The sequence below is a fragment of the Crotalus tigris genome, unplaced genomic scaffold (genome assembly GCF_016545835.1).
Source record: "Crotalus tigris isolate CLP2741 ecotype Arizona unplaced genomic scaffold, ASM1654583v1 scf7180000017690.20705106771:4171800, whole genome shotgun sequence".
In the NCBI taxonomy this organism is placed as follows: domain Eukaryota; kingdom Metazoa; phylum Chordata; class Lepidosauria; order Squamata; family Viperidae; genus Crotalus; species Crotalus tigris.
In genome coordinates, this window is record NW_024096569.1 from 2052078 (window position 1) to 2076015 (window position 23938).

The 23938-nt window shown below is 45.6% G+C and overlaps 2 protein-coding genes and 1 non-coding gene across 4 annotated transcripts in view; 1 reads left to right on the forward strand and 2 right to left on the reverse strand.

The window, feature by feature from the left end:
* LOC120305742 (hydroperoxide isomerase ALOXE3-like) overlaps positions 1-10898 on the reverse strand; it is a 39595-nt gene extending 28697 nt beyond the window's left edge. For both annotated transcript variants that reach the window (XM_039337998.1, XM_039337997.1), the window contains exon 1: positions 10754-10898. The gene's annotated coding sequence lies outside the window, so the exon portion shown is untranslated. The remainder of the gene's footprint in view (positions 1-10753) is intronic.
* Positions 10899-11170: 272 nt separating this feature from the next.
* Positions 11171-11242, forward strand: TRNAQ-CUG. Its single transcript has one exon. It is a non-coding gene; the product is annotated as a tRNA-Gln (tRNA).
* A 4841-nt stretch (positions 11243-16083) lies between these two features.
* The window catches only part of LOC120305739 (hydroperoxide isomerase ALOXE3-like), a 61276-nt gene continuing 53421 nt past the window's right edge, over positions 16084-23938 (reverse strand). The window contains exon 17 of the mRNA XM_039337996.1: positions 16084-17030. Within this exon, the coding sequence (XP_039193930.1) occupies positions 16851-17030 (180 nt within the window). The 3' untranslated portion in view covers positions 16084-16850. The remainder of the gene's footprint in view (positions 17031-23938) is intronic.

Genomic DNA, 23938 nt, shown 5'->3' on the forward strand with positions numbered 1-23938 from the left:
TCTATTCTATTCTATTCTATTCTATTCTATTCTATTCTATTCTATTCTATTCTATTCTATTCTATTCTATTCTATTCTATTCTATTCTATTCTATTCTATTCTATTCTATTCTATCCTGTAATTCTATTCTATTCTATTCTATTCTATTCTATTCTATTCTATTCTATTCACAGAGGCATAGAATCAAGTCCCTTTCATTTATTCCAATAAAAACTTAAATTAAAAACATCACCTATCTGGGTAACTTGATTTTTTTCTCGTTATTCTTTCAATCTTCTGCGACATCCTAGCTTCCAGATGATGTCGGTCAAATACAAGTAAGATTTACCCAATAAAGACGAACACGCTTAGATTTTTTGCTCCCCCCCCCCAGTAATTGTATTCTTTGCTTTATTGATAAATGTAATAATGATGCTCTTATTGAGTTGACATAATAAGAACCGTACTAGCTTGAACATGAGACAGTAAACATTCAGGGGAAAAAGAGAAGAAATATTTGATGTTGCCAGGGGCGATTTTGACGAAAGATTTTGTTATCGAACTACGGATTAACCCAGTCACCGCGCTGCTTTTTAACTACTTAAATGTAACCCAGTCACCACGCTGCTTCCTAAAGACTTAAATGTAAAATTGCAAAAAATTAATAAAATATTATTTTTAAAAAACCATGGTATTTTTTGACCCAATTTACAGCTAAAAAAATAGACGTTTTGGCAGCTGACGTGAAGCTAAATCGGAATGAGGTGGGAAGCATTCTTTCTCTGACTCAGAACAGAGCTAGGAGCACCTTGGAGGTCTTCTAGTCCAGCCCCTTGCTCAAGCAGGAGACCCGACCTAATCAATCAATAAATCAATGAATTAATCAGAATAGAGCTGGGAGACCCGTTGGGGGTCTTCTAGCTCAAGCAGGAGATCGTAGACCATTTGCAGACAAGAGAAATGGGGAACTCCGGATGCGGATAGTCCTCGGCTCACGGCCACAACGGACCTGTAAGGACCCACCCCACTTTGCATCTTAAGAAGACAGAACTCTTGGAATAATTCTTCCAACAGGAATCCTTTATTAAGAGAAAATGGTTGCAGGCATGCTAGACAGGACTTGGGGTTCAAGCTCTCCCATTCAAGGTTTTAAGGGGTTCCCCAGTAGTCCCACCCAATCAACCCCCCTTCCAGTGATAGTTTCAAGTATCACAATTCCACCCCCTTTCTTCTTTCTTCCGTCTGGATGGAGACTTCAGGTAACTACATGAAAGGCAAATACCCTGCTTTGTTATGATAAGGTCCTCTAGTGCTAACGCTTTGATGTTACAATAAACACACATTCAGCATTCAGCTCTTTGAAGTGTACTGAAGGAAGTGAGGGCCATAAAGCCCCTTTGTTCTCCCCCTTCTCTCCCTCTTATGGCAGAATCCAAAGAAGGCAGAATTGGGAGTTTCTATATTTGATAATTAAAGATGAAATATGATTGGATTCTGACAGGACCCCAAAATCTCCACCGTGAAGCAAGGCTGCTTGCTAAGAGAGTTTGGTCCCATTTTACGACCTCCCTTGCTACTGTTAACCCAGTCACCGCAGTTCAGTTAGTAACCCGGTTGTTAAGTGAAGCTGCCTCCCCCCCCCCCGTTTACTTTGCTTCTGGGAAAATTGCAAAAGAGTATCGCATCACCGCGGGACACTGCAGTTTCCGAGCCTCTGAATTTTGATCTCGGGATCCGGGGGGTGCTGCGACGGTCGTAGGTGTGAAAAAAAAACAGACGTATCACTTATTTCAGTGCCGTTGTAACTTGGAACAGTCACTAAACTACCACAAGGGCGGTAAGTCGAGGGCTAATTTGTAGCTGGGCGGGATTGGAGCACGTGCTCTTCGCTGGCTCACTTCTGCCACAAAGCATCATTGCCCTTTTCTTTGTGCACGGCAAATCATAAATAATCTTTTTTAATTGTCCGTGGATGCCCCGCTCAGCCTGTTCTGCCATGTATCTGGTGCTTTGATTTCATTCTTTTAATTAAGTCATATCAAGGAGGCAAACAAACTCATTACTAAAAGCCAACATGTTTTTTTTTTCAAAAACAGATCGTGCCAGACAAACCTTAGTAATAGTAATAGTAGTAAAGTTGGAAGGGACCTTGGAGGTCATCTAGTCCAACCCCCTGCTCAGGCAGGAAACCCTACACCATTTCGGACAAATGGCTGTCCAGTCTCTTCTTAAAAACTTCCAGTGTTGGAGCATTTACCGCTTCTGGAGGCAGGTTGTTCCACTGGTTAATTGTTCTCACTGTCAGGAAGTTTCTCCTTAGTTCTAGGTTGCTTTTCTCCTTATTGTGTTCTTTGACCCAGTGCAAGTTGCAAGGGGTCCCTTCTGACACGGAGTTGGACACGGGGTCCGCCTTATCAATAATTTCCCAAAGGACACTCCAGCAAATTTGGAGCCGAAGAGGCAAGTGAGTGAAGCTCAGGCCGTCGAACCTCGTTCTAACCCAGGGATGTCAAACTCAATTTCATTGGGGGCCTCATCGGCATTACGGTTGCCCTCGGGGTGGGTGCACCCAGGGTGGGTGTGGCCTACTGGGTGGGCATGGATGGAGTGGGTGTGGCCTACTTGGTGGGCATAGCCAGCTCTACATCGTTGGCGTCAAGGGTGCCTGTGGGTGCCTGGGCAGGAGTGGGACAGATCTGAGGGTCTCTGGCAGAAGGGGGGGGGACTGGGGCAAGCACCAAGGCGTGGTCCATTTTTTCATTCCTCACAAAGGGTGACCCCTCCCCAGCATGCATCCAGGGGACGGGGCCGATGCAGCAGGGGCTGGTCCCTCGCTGTTTCCGGACGGCCTTGTGGAGCTAAGACTGAATGCGGTTCAGCATAGATGGACACCACAAAATTGTACATTGGATGTGAACGAGAGTCCAGTTAGACATAGCAACACTAAACCTAGCTGAGAATCAAGGTTATTGTAACCAGAGCTGATGAGGAATTCGCGGGCTGGAGAGCTGGAGAGGAAGCCCGCGCTTCAAGCTAATTGGGGAATGTGATTTACGACTGTAGATGGCCACCACACAATTGTACATTGGCTCCCTCTAGGCCGGCCTGGGCGAGGGCCAAGGCAGCGGGAGCCGTTCCCCGCTTTTTCCAGGATGGCTTGGCAGGCCACATGAAACCATTTTGTGGGCCGCATCCAGCCCCCGGGCCTTGTGTTTGACATGTCTGTTCGAACCGATTTTCCAAAACTCCCGTGTAAAAGTAAAAGGGGAGGCCACACTTGGGGTGCAGTTCAGGATCTTCAAGGCTCCCGTGGAAGTCGTCGTAGTCGAGGGCAACCGCACTAGCCTCATCGGACTCGACTGGTTTGATGCGTTGGGAAGTCAAGTGACCGGGTTAAATAGCGTACAGACGTCGGGCCTCTCGGCAGTTTGTAAAGAGTTTGCGGATGTTTCAAGGCCTGAGTAAGGGTCCCCCAATTGCCCTCCAGCTTGATCCTACAATAGCATCGTTGCCGGGTGGGGGCTGCCCTGCCTCGGGTTGGCCGTGACCAGCTGTGCGATTTCCCGTTCCAGGTGCGAATCCTTCCAAAGACGGCGGCCTACGAGCCTGCTACACCACGGGCTTCCGGGGGTGTTTCGGACACCTGGCCTCCTTCGTCCGACGAAGCCCCCCGACTGTCCAGAGGCACCTGTGGGAGACGCTGGGCCTGTATCTCGCCTCCACATCAGAACCGTCAGCCCCGGATTGGACCCCGTCCCCTTTTTCTCCCAGTTCTTCCTCCGAGGAGTCGCCCGCCAGGACCCCCGAGGGTTTTGCCCCCCCCCTTTGCAGCCGAGGAGAACTTTGGCATACTCAGAGGTGGCTTCCTGCAGCACAGGACAGCTGGGGAGCCGGCCAAGGGACCCCCAAGCCCCCCAAAGGGAGGCACCGGTCAAAAACATCCCCCTGCAGACCCCCCTCTGGCGACCTTGGCCCTAGGAGGGGGAGACATGTTCCCACGCCCCCCGACCTCCCCCTCTTTGCTTCTTCCACAACGAAACTGTGCCTCGGGCTGCCCAAACTGGCTTTACAATTCGCAGCTGTCCTGTGGCGTTCTCCGACGGATGGAATTCTTAGGGGCTAGTGACTTGGGTTCCGGTTTTGCCCAATGCTAAGTTGCAACGGGTCTGGCTGAAGGCATTATGGGATCCTAGCTAGAGGCGTGCTGTAGAAAGTCTGGTTTATGCCCCAGGATTTTGGCTTCAGCGGCAGCCGCAGATGAATAAAAAAAAACCAGGCCTCCCGCGTGGCAGGCGAGAATTCTACCACTGAACCACCCATGCATCTGCTGCAGATGTGCTGGATAAGGCATCCCCTTATGCTCTGCCCCTGTCTGGTTTTTTTTTTTAAATTTATGGTGTGACTAATTGACCAACTGCAGTGATTCAGCTTAACAACCGTTGCAAGGAAGGACATAAAAATGGGGCATGATGGGGTTCTTCTGTTTGAGCAGAGGGCTAGACTAGAAGACCTCCAAGGTCCCTTCCAGCTCTATTCTATTCCATACTTTCTATTCTATTCTATTCTATTCTATTCTATTCTATTCTATTCTATTCTATTCTGTTCTATTCTTATTTCTTATTCTAGTCTGTTCTGTTCTGTTCTTATTTCTTATTCTATTCTGTTCTGTTCTATTCTTATTTTCTATTCTATTCTATTCTATTCCTTATTTCTATTCTATTCCTTATTTCTATTCTATTCCTTATTTCTATTCTCTTCTTTCTGTATTCTATTCTATTCCTTATTTCTATTCTATTCCTTATTTCTATTCTATTCTATTCTATTCTATTCTATATTTCTATTCTATTCCTTATTTCTCTTCTTTCTGTATTCTATTCTATTCTATTCTATTCTATTCTATTCTATTCTATTCTATTCTGTATTTTATTATTCTATTCTATTCTCTTAGCACAGTGGTTCTCAACCTATGCCGTGACCCCATAATACAGTTCCCCATGTTGTGGTGACCCCCAACCACTTACACATCACCAGGTGCCAGGGGCGTGGCCAAAAAAAAGGGGAACAAAATGGCGGTCAGCCTTGTTTGGCGACCCCCGTGAAATGGTCGTTTGACCCCAAATGGGGTCCTGACCCACAGGCTGAGAACCACTGTCTTAGCAAGTGTCTTGCTTAGCAGTGAAAAGTTTGGGCTCAACTGTGGTTAAGTCAAGGACTCTGTATTGACTTCTGATAGTTTTGCATGGGTGTGTAAATATATCCTAATATTATTTGGGGGCACTGTTCCTGTTAGAAGACAATAGTTAATAATACAGTTTATCTCATGCTGCTAAGTGTGCAAGAGCTCTCAAAGGGAGTTGATTTAAAATGTATACGAATAAAGTGAGGCTTTTTTTTTTTTTAAAGTCCTGTAGGAAAATGACATTTTAAGCCAGGATTGTTGTTCAATGTAGCTGTTATCTTTTACGGAGCTAGCCACGTGTAAAGACTCAAAACATGCTGGAAATCTAATTTCTGCCCCTCTTCAAATGGATTTGTTCTCTGTAGAATGATTTCACGAGTTGTGTAAATGCAAAAGGGAGCGGGCTTGGATTTTCACACGTACGGTACATCTTTGTAAGCGTGTCTGCTTACAAGGGCTCATAGCCTTGGTTTGTTTTAAAACTCAAATGTTGAGTTTGTTTGTTTTTTTTCCGGTCCTCAATTTTTCACCGTTATTTTGTTTTGCATCTTTATTGTGGCTTGCATTATTTCGGTTTCATTTAGTAATGCTTGCTTGTAACTGTAGGTTAAAATCAGTGGGTTTTTTTTTTCAACCTCAGCGGCTTTTAAGATGGGTGGACTTCCAACTCCCAGAATCCCCCAGCCATCAAAGGTATATCTGATGACATTACAATGTTGGTCTTTCCATTTTCAATTGCTAACACACCGTTTCCACCCAAAGCGCCATGATCACTTGAGCAAAAATCTTTGCAATTACTGACACTGCCATCAATGTATTGAAGTGTTCGCCCCAGTATATTTGCACTAAATCTTATTTTCTTTTATGTATATGTGGTTGACCCCTTTGAGAAATCCTTTTCGAGTTCTTCAGTCACTCCCTTGACGAGTTTATAGTCCTCATGGAGGAAAAGGGTTTGGTTCCTTTTCACCCAAGCCGGCAAACTTCCCATCACACCAGCTTCGTGGGGGGGGGGGTTTCTACATTTTGTGGTGTCAAAACATAGCTTGTTTCATCCCGATCTCGGATAGCTCAGTTTTTAGAATCTGCTTCATTGGCCTGGAGCAGGAAACACTACAAGCAGTGTTTCTCTCAAACTGTAAAAGTTTAAGCCGGGTGGACTTCAACTCCCAGAATTCCCAGACCAGCATGTTTTAGTACCAGGTAGATTTCAACTCCCAGAATTCCCATGCTTTAAGATGGGTGGACTTCAACTCCCAGAATTCCCCAGCCAGCCATGCTTTAAGAATTCCTGAGCCAGCGTGAGGGAACTATGACCCTTCGATGACTTGTGGACTTTAACTCCCAGAATTCCCTAGGTAGCCATGTTTTAAGATAGGTGGATTTCAACTCCCAGAATTCCCAGACCAGCATGTTTTAGTACCGGGTGGACTTCAACTCCCAGAATCCCCCAGCCAGCCTGCTTTAATACATGTGGGCTTCAATTGATCTCGGATATCTTTAAAGTTTCTCCCTTGAAAAGCTGGAATTTTGAAGAGCCGGACTCAAACTCAAGCTAGACATATTCTTAAAAAGAAATTATTTGACTCACTTTCAGTCGTGGACCAACATTCCAGAAGCTTGTTTCGGAGAGATGCCAATAAACAACCTTTAATTCTTTGTTTATTGTGGTTTCCATCATCCTGTTTGGCTGGTTTACAGTTTTGAGGCACGGGACAAACCTCGGAAACTGGTTAGCTGGGCCTCGTGAAATTGACAAATTAACTTAATGTTGTAATAATAAAAATAATAAAGTTGGAAGGCACCTTGGAGGTCATCTAGTCCAACCCCCTGCTCAGGCAGGAAACCCTATACCATTTCGGACAAATGGCTGTCCAGTCTCTTCTTAAAAACTTCCAGTGTTGGAGCATTCACCGCTTCTGGAGGCAGGTAGTTCCACTGGTTAATTGTTCTCACTGTCAGGAAGTTTCTCCTTAGTTCTAGGTTGCTTCTCTCCTTGATTAGTTTCCATCTGTTGCTTCTTGTCCTGCCTTCAGGCGCTTTGGAGAATAGCTTGACTCCCTCTTCTTTGGGGCAGCCCCTGATATACTGGAAGACTGCTACCCTTCCCCCCCCCCCGTCCTTCTCTTCATTAAACTAGACATACCCAATTCCAGCAACTGTTCTTTGTATGTTTTAGCCTCCAGTCCCTAATCATCTTTATTGCTTTTCTCTGCACTCTTTCTAGAGCAGTGGTTCTCAACCTTTTTAATGCCGCAACCCCCAACCGGTCGTAAGTCGAGGACTACTCAACCGGTTGTAAGTCGAGGACTACTCAACTGGTGCAGCACCGTTTGCAGAATGGGACTTTTGGCGGGCTCAGCAGGGCAGAGACAGCCTGGACAATTCCTATTGGCTTTTGAAAGCCAATAGAATTAGACTCTATTCAAGAGAGTCTATTCTATTGGCTTTCAAAAGCCAATAGAATAAAAGGGAGTAGCACAGCTAAGGAAAAGGGGAAAAAAATGGCGGACTGCGTTGTTTGGCGACCCCCGTGAAATGGTCGTTCGACCCCAAATGGGGTCCCGACCCACAGGTTGAGAACCACTGTTCTAGAGTCTCAGCATCTTTTTTACATCGTGGTGACCAAAACTGGATGCAGTATTCCAAGTGTGGCCTTACCAAGGCATTGAAGAGTGGTATTAATACTTCACGTGATCTTGATTCTATCTCTCTGTTAATGCAGCCCAGCACTGTGTTGGCCTTTTTGGCAGCTGCAGCACACGGCTGGCTCATATTCAAGTGATTGTCCACTAGGACTCCAAGGTCCTTCTCACAGTTGCTACTATTGTACATGAATTGTGCTGTGCAAATGCAGCCGCAGATTCTTAAAAGGCCAGAAATGAATGATGCAGTAACTGAAATGCAGATATTGAACCACAACTGAACGCAAATTTGTTTGTGGCGAAGCAAGGCAGCGGCTCAGCGAGTTTTGCCCCATTTTACAATCTGGGGATGATGCAGTGGTCGTAAAGTGTGACAAACGGTCACATGTATAGGGTTTCCTGCCTGAGCAGGGGGCTGGACTAGATCAGTGATGGCGAACCTTTTAGAGACTGAGTGCCCAAAACTGGCTTTGCCCCCGGTCCACTCCCCTGCCCGCCCCCACTCTGCCCCCCATCTGCCGTCCCGCCTGCCCACAGGACCACTCACCGCAGGCAGCCCAGCAGCGTTATGGCGGCCACACCCTTTGCCTGCACCCTGTAGCATCAATTGTGCACGATGGGGCATGAGGGCAGAGTCTTATCTACGCTGCCTGGGTGCCATGTCCTCGGCTGCGCTGCTGCGGGTGGGCCATGCTCAGGGGTGACTCTCCTTCAGGGGGGCTGCTGGAGAGGGGGTTGCGGGGGGAGGCGAGGCTGGGGCAACGGCACGTGTACCCACAGAGCGGGCTCCGAGTGCCGCCTCTGGCACGCGTGCCATATTTTTGCCACCAATGGACTAATGACCTCCAAGGTCCCTTCCAATATTATTATTATTATTATTGATCATTGCACAGTCAGCCAGATGTTCAGACTGGATTTGGCATTTTTGCCTACCTATTGAGTCCTTACCCAGGACCTGGGATAGGCAGATGTGGACGTTTGATGGTATTACAGATCTCGTCGCAGGATGGAAGCAGTTCCTAGTAAGGCCGCCTTTTGCAATTGACTAATAGCGAATTTGTCAATGCCAATGATGGTGTTCAAGTGGTGCTCCAGTTGTTTTGGGATTGCACCCAAGGCACCTATGACTATTGGTACTACCCTTGCTTGCTTTTGCCACAGTCTTTCTATTTCTATGTCTTTGTATTTTGTGATCTTCTCCGATTCTTTCTCGTCTATTCTGCTGTCTCCAGGCACTGCCACATCCACTATCCAGACTTTTTTTTGTCTTTCTTATCGACAATTATTGTTAAGTCCGGGTTGTTATGTTGCAGGTGCTTGTCTGTTTGAATTCTGAAGTCCCAGAGCAGTTTAATTTTATCATTTTCTATGACTTTCTCTATTTTATGATCCCACCAGTTTTTGCTTACAGGCAAGTGATATTTTTTGCAGATTTTCCAATGCACCATTGTTGCTACTTTATTATTATTATTATTATATTATTATTATTATTATTATTATTATTATTTATTCATTAGACATGAACCTCAGTCAACTGAACATTCAAATTGGCTGGCGCTGATGGTTGACACGGGTTGCTGCCAGCATCCTAGGTGTCAACCAGGTACCTACTTAAAATGTAAGATAGCGAGTAGCGCAGATTTTTGTAACATTGCTGGAGTTATTGCAGGAAACTGCAATTGCTTGATGTATTTTGCAGATTTATTTTATTTTATTTATTTTTCTGATTTATTTTTTTATTATGTATATCCCATCTTTATTATTTGTATCCACTGCTTAAAGCGATGAACATACTTAACAGTCCTTCCTCTTTCTATCTAACACACAACAACAATCCTGTGAGGTGGGTAGGGCTGAGAGAGAGGGACAAGACCAAAGCCACTCAACCGGCTTTCGTGGCTAAAGCGAGACTAGAACTCATCGTCTCCTGGTGACTGGCTCAAGGTCACCCAACTGGATTTCTTGCCTACGACGGGACTAGAACTCACGGTCTCCTGGTGACTGACTTTCGTGCTTAAGACGGAACTAGAAATCTCCACCTCTGTTGACTAGCCCAAAGTCACCCAGTCAGTCATGCCTAAGGGACTAGAACTCACCGTCGCCTGGTGATTGGCCCAAAGTCACCCTCCTAGTTTTTATGCCTAGGGCGGAACTAGAACTCACCATCTCCTGGTGATGGTTCAAGGTCGCCCAACTGGCTTTCCTGTCTAGGGTGGAACTAGAACTCACCGTCTCCTGGTGATTGGACCAAAGTCACCCTCCTAGTTTTCACATCTAGGGCAGAACTAGAACTCACTGTCACCTGGTGATTGGCCCAAAGTCGCCCTCCTAGTTTTCATGCCTAAGGCAGAACTAGAACTCACTGTCGCCTGGTGATTGGCCCAAAGTCGCCCTCCTAGTTTTCACGCCTAGGACGGAACTAGAACTCACTGTCACCTGGTGATTGGCCCAAAGTCACCCTCCTAGTTTTCATGCCTAGGGCGGAACTAGAACTCACTGTCGCCTGGTAATTGGCCCAAAGTCGCCCTCCTAGTTTTCATGCCTAGGGCGGAACTAGAACTCACTGTCGCCTGGTAATTGGCCCAAAGTCGCCCTCCTAGTTTTCATGCCTAGGGCGGAACTAGAACTCACCCACCTAGTTTGCATGTCTAAAGCAGGACTAGAACTCAACGTCTCCTGGTGAGTAGCTGAAAGCCACCCACCTAGTTTGCATGCCTAAAGCAGGACTAGAACTCACAGTCTCCTGGCGATTGGCCCAAGTCCCCCAGCCAGCTTTTGTGCTTCGGTGGAACTAGAACTCACCGTCGCCCAGTTTCTAGCCTGGTGCGCCTTAACCACCAGGCGAGACCGGCTCCCAGAGACTAACCAGCCGCCGCCATCTCCTCCTTGCATTTTTTTCATTCCTCAATGCTCCGCCAAGGTTGCAAACGGAGCCAGCCGAATACAAACCTTTTGGGGGCTGCCACCGCCGGCTGGATCGACGTTCCAGGACCTGGGAGAAAAAGGGGAGAAGCGAAAAAAGATAAAAATCGGAATTAAAAAAAATAAACCTGAATTATTTCGCAGAGAGGAGAAAGAAAACAAAAGCAACAGAGTCCAGCCTGGGAATTCAAGGGTTAACCCGACCCGGGAAAGGGAGGGGTCGGAAAAGCTGGAGCGAGGAGGAAAGGCTCCGCCCACTTCTCCTAAGCAACGGCCTGGGCGCGCCCACCCGAAGAACCTCTCCTTTTGTTCCCTGAATGGGACCCAGCGAGGAAAGAACGGGAAATGCAAATGAACAGCGACGCCATTGGCTGGGCGGTGTCTCCGCCTCTTTTCCGACAGCGGGGGCGGGAGTGAATGGCGGTGAAGCTGCGGGCTAGTCGCGGTTCCATGGTGTAATGGTGAGCACTCTGGACTCTGAATCCAGCGATCCGAGTTCGAATCTCGGTGGGACCTTATTGTTATTTGCAGCACAATTTTTTTTATTATGGACAAATCTCCATATCTTTTTAGGGCAAGGGTGTTATTTTAAATGTACGCAAGGATTACAGCAATCATTTGCAGAAAGCAGAAACTGCATGAAGATTCAAACTGAGGGACAGCATGGATAACCTGCATGTGGATATTCAGAAGTGACACTGTGCAGACCAACCCAGGAGAGAAGCAACCTAGAACTAAGGAGAAATTTCCTGACAGTGAGGACAATTAACCAGTGGAACGACTTGCCACAATGGCATAGGGTTTCTTGCCTGAGCCAGGGGTTGGACTAGAAGACCTCAAAGGTCTATCCCAACTATTCTATTCTGTTCTGTTCTATTCTATTCTATTCTATTCTATTCTATTCTATTCTATTCTATTCTATTCTATATTTTATTATTCTATTCTTATTTCTATTCTATTCCATTCCATTCCATTCCATTCTATTCTGTATATCTGATTCTATTCTATTCTATTCTACTCTACTCTACTCTATTCTATATTTGATTATTCTATTCTATTCTATTCTTATTTCTATTCTATTCTATTCTATTCTATTCTATTCTATTCCATTCCATTCCATTCTATTCTGTATATCTGATTCTATTCTATTCTATTCTATTCTATTCTATTCTACTCTACTCTATTCTATATTTTATTATTCTATTCTATTCTTATTTCTATTCTATTCTATTCCATTCCATTCCATTCTATTCTGTATATCTGATTCTATTCTATTCTATTCTATTCTATTCTATTCCATAATTTATTATTCTATTCTATTCTGTAATTCTATTCTATTCTATTCTATTCTATTCTATTCCATTCCATTCCATTCCATTCCATTCTATTCTGTATATCTGATTCTATTCTATTCTATTCTATTCTATTCTATTCTATTCTATTCTATTCTATTCTACTCTACTCTATTCTATATTTTATTATTCTATTCTATTCTTATTTCTATTCTATTCTATTCCATTCCATTCCATTCCATTCTATTCTGTATATCTGATTCTATTCTATTCTATTCTATTCTACTCTACTCTACTCTACTCTATTCTATATTTTATTATTCTATTCTTATTTCTATTCTATTCTATTCTATTCCATTCCATTCCATTCTATTCTGTATATCTGATTCTATTCTATTCTATTCTATTCTATTCTATTCTATTCCATAGTTTATTATTCTATTCTATTCTGTAATTCTATTCTATTCTATTCTATTCCATAATTTATTATTCTATTCTATTCTGTAATTCTATTCTATTCTATTCTATTCTATTCTATTCTATTCTATTCTGTTCCATAATTTATTATTCTATTCTATTCTGTAATTCTATTCTATTCTATTCTATTCTATTCTATTCTATTCTATTCTATTCTATTCTATTCTGTATTTCTGTATTTCTGTATTTCTATTCGATTCGATTCGATTCGATTCTTATTTCTGTTCTATCTGGGGAATTCTGGGAGTTGAAGTCCACAACTCTTTAAAGTGGCCAAGATTGAGAAAAAACACCTCTTCTTAAAAACCTTGTGAGGTGCATTATACAATTCCAACATTCTTTGCTGCAGCCGGGCTCAGCTCACCAAGCTGCGTGTAACGGGGAGACAATTGCACAACCTGTGTTGTCGCAAGAGCCACTTTTGACAAGCAAGCGTGGGATCACTTCCAGTCTTGCCACCCATTTGCATCAGGAATTTATCTGTCACCGCCTCCTCTGCAAGTCTTGGGCTGTTTTTTACCTCCCAGGGTTCCAGAAGCATCCCACACAAACTCTTCCTTCGCAGGAAGTCCTCGGCTGACGTCCGTTCATTTAACGACCGTTGGAAGATACCTCAGTCCTGAAAAAAAGTGACTGGTCCTCACCCCTACGACCGTCACAGCATCCCCGTAATGCCGTCATGAAAATTCCAGCGGCCTATGTTTACGACAGTCGCAGCATACCGGGGGGTCACGTGATCACAATTTGCGACCTTCCCGGATGACTTCCGACAGTGGGGACTTGCTTAGTGACTGTGTGATTCACTTAGTGGTTACAGTGATCCACTTTACGACCGTGGCACTTTTATGACTCACGGATTTCAACTGCCAGAATTCCTGAACCAGCCATGCTGAGGGGAAAGGCAGAGGTTTCCAAGCTGAGCCATGCTGGCTGAGGAATTCTGGGAGTTGAAGGCCACGAGTCATGAAGGGGCCATAGTTCCCCCATGCTGGCTGAGGAATTCTGGGAGTTGGTCCACAAGTCATAAAGGAGGCCATAGTTCCCTTACGCTGGCTGAGGAATTCTGGGAGTTGAAGTTCACAAGTCATCAAGGGAGCCATAGTTCCCCCATGCTGGCTCAGGAATTCTGGGAGTTGAAGTCCACGAGTCATAAAAGAGCCAAGGTTGCCTACCCCTGGACTAGGTCAAGGACACCCTATATAGAATGTTTTTTCACCTAATTGCAGTTCAGGCTGGTGTGAATTAAAGAAAACACAATAAACATTAAATAGTCATTAAATCAGATATGGTTCTTTTAAGTGCCTTGCTTATCAATGAAAACTTTTTTGCGCTACCGTTGTAAGTTTGAACAGCCACTAAACCAATTGTCATATGTCAAGGACCATCTGTACAGAATCTTCTTCACTCTAAGTGCATGTCAGCTTGGTACCGCATGTTGTAGGGATTTCCTTAACGACCGGGGCAAAAAGAGTCATAAAAACAGCTGCAACTCATTTAATAACCACTACGCTTAGGAATGAAAACTTTTTTCCATGCTGCACTGCCTTCAAATGGTCACTAAATGCATTTTCGTAAGTCGAGGACTCCCTGTATGTCCATTTTCGGTATGTGTCCTCCTCTCTCTCACTTGAAACCCTTGTGTGTATCCCCATTAATTTCTTCCCCTCTGCACTTAAATGTGAGCCAGCCGTGTGCGGCAGCAGCCAAAAAAGCTAATATAATCCTTGGCTGTATAAACAGAGGCACGGAATCAAAATCACGCAAAGTATTAATCCCGCTTTATAAAGCCTTTAGTAAGGCCACACCTGGAATCCTGCATCCAGCTTTGGTCACCCCATGATGAAAGAGAGGCCCAAACTTTGGAAAAAGTTGAAAGAAGAGCAACTAAGATGATCAAAGGCCTGGAGACCAAAACATAGGAAAAAAGGTTGCAGGATTTGGGAATGGCCAGTCCAGAGAAAAAGAAGGATTGGGGGGGGGGGGACATGATAGCAGTCTTCCAGTATTTGAGGGGGGGGGTCAACTTATTTTCCAAAGCACTGTTGAAAGAAAAATCTTCATCGGGGTCCAGTCCAAGCTGGGAATAAACAAAATGGAGACTGCTTTAGAAAGAAGGTTGCAGTATATTGAAGAGGACAGCCAGACAGAATTCAGAATTCAGAATAGAATAGAGCTGGAAGGGACCTTGGAGGTCTTCTAGTCCAGCCCCCTGCTCAAGCAAGATGGCTCTGGAAGAAACCGATCACGTGTAGCAGGGAGTAGTGGGATTTTATACCTTCTTGGGCTTTTGTTTGGAGTTGTTCTTGTGGCATGGACTTTGACCTGAGTCTAAGTGTGCCTTTCTGGTATTCTGATGGTGGTGGGTAAATCCTATTGTGTCCCAAAGGTCATATCCTGCTTCCCTGGGGCTGTGGCTGAGACTGTCCTGTGTTGGATTTTTTGGTTTGAGGGATTGTTGATTCTAGGAGTCTTTGTCTTTCTAATCCCATCCGCTTCCTGGCTCCCATCTTTCTGACAAGATTATGACATCCGCATTTCTGCAGAGCTGGTTTCTGTTTGGGGCAGAGAGACTTGGGGGGGGGGGGGTTGGTTTCTGCCTTTAAAATCCTTTGGGGCAATACAACATTCTGCCTTTTTCATATTTCCCAAAAATATTTCTTTCTCTGGATTCTTCCCACAGCATGGAAGGCAGGACAAGTAACAATGGATGGAAACTAATCAAGGAGAGAAGCAACCTGGAATTAAGGAGAAACTTCCTAACAGTGAGGACAATTCACCAGTGGAACAGCTGGCCACCAGAAATCGTGGGCGCTCCATCACTGGAGATTTTTAAGAAGAGGCTGGATGATTTGTCTGGAATGGTCTAAGGCAGTGGTTCTCAACCTTTCTAATGCCGCGACCCCATAATACAGTTCCCCATGTTGTGGTGACCCCCAACCACTTATACATCACCGGGTGCCAGGGGCATGGCCAAAGAAAAGGGGGAAAAAATGGCAGACAGCCTTGTTTGGGGCTACCCCCGTGAAATGGTCGTTCGACCCCAAATGGGGTCCCGACCCACAGGTTGAGAACCACTGGTCTAAGGTCTCCTGCTTGAGCAGGGAGTTGGACTAGAAGACCTCCAAGGTCCCTTCCAGCTCTCTTCTTATTACATATTTGTCTGAAATGATCTAGGGCAGGGGTCTTCAAAGTTGGCCCTTTGATGACTTGTGGACTTCAACTCCCAGAATTCCTCAGCCAGGCATGCTGGCTGAGGAATTCTGGGAGTTGAAGTCCACAAATCATAAAGGAGTCCTAGTTCCCTCACGCTGGCTGAGGAATTCTGGGAGTTGAATTCTGGGAGTTGAAGTCCACCGGTCATCAAAGGCTAATAGTTCCCTGACTCTTTAAATCAGTTTAAATGTCCCTAATTGTGTAATGCGATTGTGGGTCTTTTCGGAGAGGGGAAAAAAAAAAAACCACTTTTGCTCAATCTGGGGTCATTTATCTAAGTTTAGGGAGCTGTAGGCTAAAGATTTCAGCAAAAAGAATGCAACTGCCAAGTAATTTGTCGGTTTTTGCCTTCTTAACTCTTGTCGCCCTCTGGAAAGACACGTCAACACAAAGGATCAGCTTGAAATTCAGCATTTCTTTTGAGAGGAATGATGCTTAAAACAAGATTTATTTTGGGAGAGGGGGGAAAATGGACCGCCCTTGGCGTGTTCAGTTGCCAAAGGGCCTTATAGTCCCCCAAATAATATATTTCTCAATCCGCTTCCTCCGTGTTCACAGGAGAAGGGATCTCCAGGCAGTCCTCGACTTACGACTCTTCGTTTAGTGACGGTTCGAAGTCACGACGCCACTGGAAAAAAAGCGACTTAGGATTGTTTGTCGGCTCTGCAGCCTCCCCCGTCATGGTGCCATGATCGAAATTCAGACGCTTGGCCGCCGGTTCATACTTACGACGGCTGCCGTGATCCCCTTTTGCGGCTGGATTCATTTAAGGACTGGGTTGCTAACGAGTCAACTGCAGTGATCCGTTTAACAACCGAGGCGAGGAAGGTCGCGAATAGGGGGCAAAACTCACTTTGCAAACGTCTCACTCAACAACGGAGGTTTTTGGGGCTCCCTTGCCGCCGTAAGTCGAGGATTGCCTACACAACGCTAGGACTCCCGACGCAACTACAGTTGTGGTCATTTCCCCTTTGCCTCTTCCGTTGCCTGGAGCATTCCTGGAGGCGGAATTCGTACATCTCTAGATCTTTTGGTGCCAACATGTTCTTCATATCCACTCACCCCACCCTGCTTTCGAAGAAAACGGGGGGGCTCCCCTCGTTGAGGACTAGAAACATGCACAGGCCAAGCAATCCAGGGTCCTAGATGGTGGTGCTGTTTTCTATGTTGGGAGGGTAGAGGTAAGTGTAAGGCAGCGTGAGGGTCTTGTTCCGGCTCTCGATGGCCAAGGTGATGTGCCTGAGATGCTCCTGGAAAGCGCAGATCAGCCGCTTCGGGCCTTCCTCCACAAAATGCTCCTCGTCATAGTAGCCCAGCGGTTTCTGCGGAAGAGAATCACAGAGTAACAACACAGCTGGGAGGGACCCGGAGGTCATCGCTGAGAGCAAGCAACTAAATTCGTTTTTAATGTGTGCCATTGTGCCCACGGTAAAAAATGACAATAAAGGTTGTCTGTCTGTCAGTCTCTCTCTCTCTCTCTCTCTCTCTCTCTCTATCTCTCTCTCTCTATCTATCTATCTATATCTTCTCTCTTTCTATATCTATCTATCTATCTACAGTATCTATCTATCTATCTATCTGTCTATCTATCTATCTATCTATCTATCTATCTATCAGTCTGTCTGTCTATCTATATCCTTTCTCTATCTATCTATATCTATCCTCTCTCTTTATCTATCTATCTATCTATCTATCTATCTATCTATCTATCTATCTATCTCTATCCTTTATCTATCTATCTATATCTATCCTCTCTCTTTATCTATCTATCTATCTATCTATCTATCTATCTATCTATCTATCTATCTATCTATCTCTCTCTATCCTTTATCTATCTATCTATCTATCTATCTATCTATCTATCTATCTATCTATCTATCTATCTATCTATCTCTATCCTTTCTCTATCTATCTATATCCTTTCTCTTTCTATCTATATCTATCTTATCTATCTATCCTTTCATTTATCAATCTATCTATCCATCCATCCATCTATCTCTATATCTATCTATATATCAATCTATCTTATCAATCTATCTATCTATCTATCTATCTATCTATCTATCTATCTATCTATCTATCTATCTATCTATCTATCTATCTACCTACCTACCTACCTACCTACCTACCTACCTACCTACCTACCTACCTATCTATCTATCTATCTATCTATCTATCTATCTATCTATCTATCCTGGTCCAATCCCCAGCCCAAGAAGGAAACGCTATATACCATTTCAAACAAATGGCTGTCCAGTCTTTTCTTAAAAGCCTCCAGTGATGGAAAACCACAACCTCTGGAGGCAGATAGTTCCACTGGTTAATTGTTCTCACTGTCAGGAAGTTTCTCCTGAGTTCCAGATTGCTTCTCTCCTTGGTTAGTTTCCACCCGTTGCTTCTTGTCCTGCCTTCAGGGGCTTTGGAGAATAGCTTGACTGCCTCTTCTTTGGGGCAGCCCCTGAGATACTGGAAGGCTGCTATCATCCTCTCAGTGTTACAATATTTGAAAGAGTTGGGAAAAGGGAACTGCCTCATTTGAACTGGAGGGTGAAAGCGGGCGATGGGGCAACACCCCCCAGGGAGCCTCTTCCAGGCTGAGTCGGGAGCACGCAAGGCTCAGAACACAAATGGAGTCTGCAATTAACCTCCCAGGAAAAGCGGAAGGATGGCGTCCCCGTCTGCGTCGGAGTCACCACTGGCTCCTGCCTTTCCGCCCTCATTCTGCTTTCTCCCGCTGGGCTGGTGCATGGAAAGACCCAAGGGCGCCAGCTTCCTCCCTCAACGGCTGGGAGGTCCCAGGAGCCCCCCCCCCAGCTTCTACGCCAGGAGAGGGCCAAGGGGAGAGTGGTAGTGGTAGTAAGGCACGGGATGTTTAGCTCATAGCAAAGAGGCTGGGATGAAAGGTTTAGCATGGTGGCTGAGTAGCAAAGAAGCTTTGAAAGAGGCTGAGAAAGAAAAGAAAACAGAAAGAAAGATAGAAAGAAGAAAGAAAGAAAGAAAGAAAGAAAGAAGAAAAGGAAAAGAAAGAAAGAGAAAAGAAAATAAGAAAGAAAGAAATAAAAATCAAGAAAAAAGTGAAAAAGAAAGAAAACCGAGTAATTAAAAGGAAGTAAAAGAAGGAAAGGCAAAGAGGAATAAAAACGAAAAGAAAGGAGAAAAAGAATGACAGAAAGAACAAAACAAAGACGAAAAACAAAATAAAAGACAAAAACAGGAAAGAAAAGAAGAAAAAAGAAAAACCAAAGGAAGGAAAAGAAGAGAGGAAAAGAAAAGGAAAAAGAAGGAAGGGACAAAAGAAAGAAAGAAGAAAGAAGTCACCAGAGGAACGAGCAGCCAGGACAAAAATAAACCAACAGAAATCAGAAAGAATTAACACAAACACTCAATACAGACCATAATGAAAGAAAAATGAAAGAAGAATGAAAAAAAGACAAGACCACGACAACAACAGACAGAAAACTGGAAGGAGAACAAAACCAGAAAGGAAACACAAGAAGGAAAAGGAAGAACACGAAGGTACGGAAGAAAGAAGAAAGAAAAGAAATAGAGAATGAAAGAATGAGGAGCGCAAAGGCAAAGAAGGGAAAAGTAAAATGAGGAAGAAAGAAAGAAGGAATGGAAGAAAGGAGAAAAAAGAAAACCAACAAAAAGACAAAACAAACCAGAGAAAAAGAAGACAGAAAACAGGAAGAAGGAGAAAAGGAAAGAAAAAGATAGAAGAGGAGGATGAAAAAGAAAGAATGAAATAAAGAAAAAAAAAAGAAATAAAAAAAAAATAGGAAAAGAAAAAAAGAAAAGAAAAAAAGAAAGGAAACAGAAAAAGAAGAGAAACAATGAAGGAAATAAAAGAAGATTAGAAAGAGGAAGAAAGAAGAAAAACATGAATGAAAAGAGAGAGAGAAATGAGAGGAATGGACAAAAGGAAGAAAAAGGGAAAGTGAAAGGAAGAAAAAAAGAAAGAAATAAAGAAAAAGAGAAAGAGAAGGAGAAAGGAGAAAAAAGAAGAAAAAAAGAAAAAACACAAAGAGAAGAAAAAAGAAATTAAGAAAGGAGAAAAGAAAAGAAAGAAAAGAAAAAGAAAGAATAGAGAAAGAAAAAAGAAAGAAAAAAGAACGAAAAGAAAAAAAAAAAATAAAACAGACAGAAAGAAAGTAAAAAAAAAAAAAAGAAAAAAAAAGAAGGAATAAAAGAAGGAGAGAAAAAGAGAAAATGAAAGAAAGAACTAAGAAAAAGGAGGTGAGGAGCCGCACTGAAACGTAAATTAAGAAAGGAAAGAAAGAGAAGAAGAAAAGAAAGAATAAGAAAGGGAAAGGAGAGGCGGAAAGGCTCAAAGAACGAAAAAAGGCCTCTCGTTCCTGCAGAAAACAAAGAGGAAAGAAAAGAAGACAGACGAGGAGGAGAGAAGAAAGAAAGAAAGAGGGACGGAAGAAAGGAGAGCACCAGTCCAGGCTGTTCCGCATGCACCCAGAGGACGGACACTGTGGTCACGTCATCTCCGGGATTGGGTGTCCAGGAATTCCTCAGGGTGAACGGGGTCTTTGCCTGGGGAGGGGGGGCTTCCTAATGGACGAAGGCAGTTTGGCATGAAGGGCCCCATCTCAAACTTCCACCGGAGAGGAGGAGGAGAAGAAAGAGCGTGAGAAGGAAGGGAGAAACATCTGGCCCGCCTTTTCATCCCGCTTGATTTTCGGCACCACGTGCAGGAAAATTAAGGTTAAAAAAAACGCCCAGCAGGAAATACTGTTCAGGGAATCCTCGAAAGAAAGGATGGGAGGGAGGGAGGAACGGGAGGAATGGGACTAAGAAGGAGGGAGGGACAGAGAAAAGAAGGAAATGGGAGGAGGGGAGGAGAGAGGGAGGAAAGAGATTGGAATATAGGGAGGGAGAAAGGGGGAGAAATGAATAAGAAGGAGGGAAGGATAGAGGAAGGAGAAGGAGAGGAATGAAGGAAGGAAGGAAGGAGGAAGGAGATTGTAATAAAAAGGAGGGAGGGACAGAAAAAGGAGGGGACGAGGGAGGAGGAAGAAGGGGAGGAAGGGAGAAAGGAGGAAGAAGGAAGGAATGGAAGGAGGAAGGAAGGAAGGAAAGGAAAGGAAGAAGAAGAGAGGGGAAGTTGGAATAGAAGGGAGGGGAAGGGAGATTGGAATAAGAAGGGAGGGAGAAAGCAATAGGGAGAGAGGGAGGGAAGGAAGGAGAGAGAGAGAGAAGGAGGAATGAAGGGGTATATTTGGTGAATAAAAGGTATGAAGGTGGACAGAAAAAAGAATGAAATTTGGATGGAGGGAGGGAGGGAAGTAAGGAAGGGAAGGAAGGAGGTAAGGAAGGGGAACTGACCGGATGGAAAAACCCCAGGGTCGACCTGGTCCTGTGGCGACCAGCCCCCTTCCCCCCCTCCTGGGAAGACCCCGAGGAGCCTCACCCACCTGCCCTCACGTTTACGGCCTCGTGGTGAGCGGCAGGAGAAGACATCATGGTCGGTACTTGATGAGCTCCGGGACGGAGTGCAGGGCGGAAGGTACGCCTGGAGGGAAAGGGGAGAGTTGAGCCCGCTGAGATTCCCCAGGGGCAAAAGGGAAGGGAGACCAAGCGCGATGCGGAGGGACTCCCATGGTCACGTGATCCAAATCCAGGCGCTTGGCGACTGGCTCGCACTTAGGAAGGTGGCAGCGTCCCAGGGGTGGGGGGTGGGTGTGTCACCTGATCCCCTTTGGACAAGCAACAGTCGAGGGAAGCCTGCTTCACTTAACGACTGACCGTTCTCCTAACTGCTGCAGTGTTTTCGCTTAACAACCATGGAGGGGGAAGGTCCTAACATGGCACAAAACTCACTGGATCTGTTTTTTGGCGCTGTTGCAACTCGGAACGGTCGCTAAAGGAACGGAGGAAAGCCGAGGACTGTCTGGATTCTACCGATGGAAAGGAGGCCACCAGGAAAAGTTGGACCAGACTTTCCAAGAGTGGGATGTACCTGAGGTCTCTCTGCTCAGGAGCCTTTGGCGATAGATCTCGGCCACCAGGACTGCAGCTCACCGTCTCCCTGCACCTCGGAGTCGCTCTTGTAGTAGAGTCCCACGATGCCCGAGACGAAGCTGCAGGGAGGGAGGGAGGGAGGAAGAGGAAAGGAGGGTCTGTCCCAGCCAAGGGGGTGAGCTGCCGGGTCCTTTCCCCACCCAAGCAGTATGGAATGGTTAGGGGGAGGGGTCCCTGGGGTCCCTGAGCTTGTTTCATGACCCAGTAGGTAACATCATCAGTGCTAGAAGGAGGAGGAGGAGGAGGAGGAGGACTGTGGGGGTCCTTGGTGCTCTCTGAGCTGGGGGTTTCCTTGCAGACATTTCACGACCCAACTTGGTTACATCATCATGCTAGAAGGGAGGAGGAGGCGGAGGAGAGGAGGAGGAGGGGAGGATGTATGAGGGGAGGAGGAGCAGGAGGAAGACAAACGACTGTGAGGTCCTTGGTGCTCTCTGAGCTGGGTGGTTTCCTTGCAGACGTCTCATGACCCAACAAGGGAAACGTCATCAGTGCTAGAAGGGAGTGGGATTTGTGGAGGGGGGAGGAGGGAGGAGGAGTAGGAGGAGGAGGAGGAGGAGGAGGAGGATGAGGAGGAGAACTGTGAGGTCCTTGGTGCTCTTTTAGCTGGGTGGTTTCCTTGAAACGTTTCATGACCCAACTTGGTTACATCATCAGTGCTAGAAGGAGGATCAGGAGGAGCATAAGGAGCAGGAGGAGGAGGACGAGGAGAGTGACTGATGGGTCCTTGGTGCTCTCTGAGCTGGGTGGTTCTCTTGCAGACATCTCATGACCCAACTAGGGAATTCATCAGTGCTAGAAGGGGATGGAGTTTCTTCTTTTATATACAAGGGCTGATGGTGACCATCAGCCCTGATGATGTTCCCTAGTTGGGTCATGGAAACGTCTCCCAAGAAAACAGCAAAGCTCAGAGATGGCCAAGAACCCCTCATTTCAACCTTCAGAGCCTCCAGACGTAGTGAGGGGCCGAAACCCCTGGCTCCAAAACCTTGTGCGAGACTCTAATCCACCACCTTGCAACCCCACATTAATCAGGCTAAACTTGATGGTGGAGGATCCTGGCTGGTTTGTAGCCCCTTCCCCACGCCCTTCCCAGTTGAGGATGACCTGAAGGTGGAGAAGGTTTGGCCAAGGTCCTTACCTCTGGATGGCCTCCCAGATCTTCAAGCCATCCCTTCCCTGTAATTCGTACTGGGAGGCAGCCCACCCCCGGGCTTCGATGTCATCCGTGAAGGCAAAGCTGCGTGTAGGTCATTTCCGGATTCCGCCAGGCCTCTCTGGAAACCACCGCTAGTCCCTGGTGCCCGGGTGGCAACGGCCTGTGAAAAGAAAGCAGAGTATAGCAAGTTGGGAGGGACCTTTTGATGGTTCCTCTAGTCCAGCCCCCTGCTTAAACAGATGACCCTAGTCCATTCCAGACAAATAGCTGTCCAGTCTCTTCTTCAAGACCTCCAGTGTTGGAGCACCCGCAACCTCTGGTGGCAGTGGTTCCGCTGATTAATGGTGCCAACTGACAGGAAATTTCTCCTCAGTTCCAGGTTGCTTCTCTCCTTGATGTTTTCCATATCCCGTTGCTTCTTGTCTTTGCCTTCAGGCGCTTTGGAGAAGAGCTTGACTCCCTCTTTTGTGGGGCAGCCCCTCAATTATTGGAAGATTGCTATGTCACCCTAGTTCCTTCCTTCCTTCCTTCCTTCCTTCCTTCCTTCCTTCCTTCCTTCCTTCCTTTCTTTGCTTTTTTTTCTTTCTTTCTTTTTGTTGCGTCCTTGGCGGGAAGCAGACACCGAGAAGCAGCTGGAGTTCTCAGTTTCTTTATTCAGCGTTCAGCTTACAGGAAGATGGCTTCAGCCTCGCCCAAACGCCTCGCAGCCTCTTATATAGGCAACTCCCGGGTAAATGGGTTACTTTTCCCGCGCCAGCACCCGCGCATGCGCACGGCGCTGCGACAGCCTGTCTGGTCCCGGGCAGCTTTGCACCTGCCCGGGACTGCCTGCAAACGCCCGAGCCGTTTGCAAGGCTCGGGACATAACACCCCTTTCCCCCGGGCTAAAACTACTACCAACATACAACATTTATTTTATATGACATTTTGCTCCCCAGTGCTCCCACTGTTTACTGGCTTTTGCTTGCCAGCAATGTTATGTAATCTTCTAGGTACTTGGGAGATTTCTTTGCTCTCTGTGACCTTCTTAGCTCTGGTTTA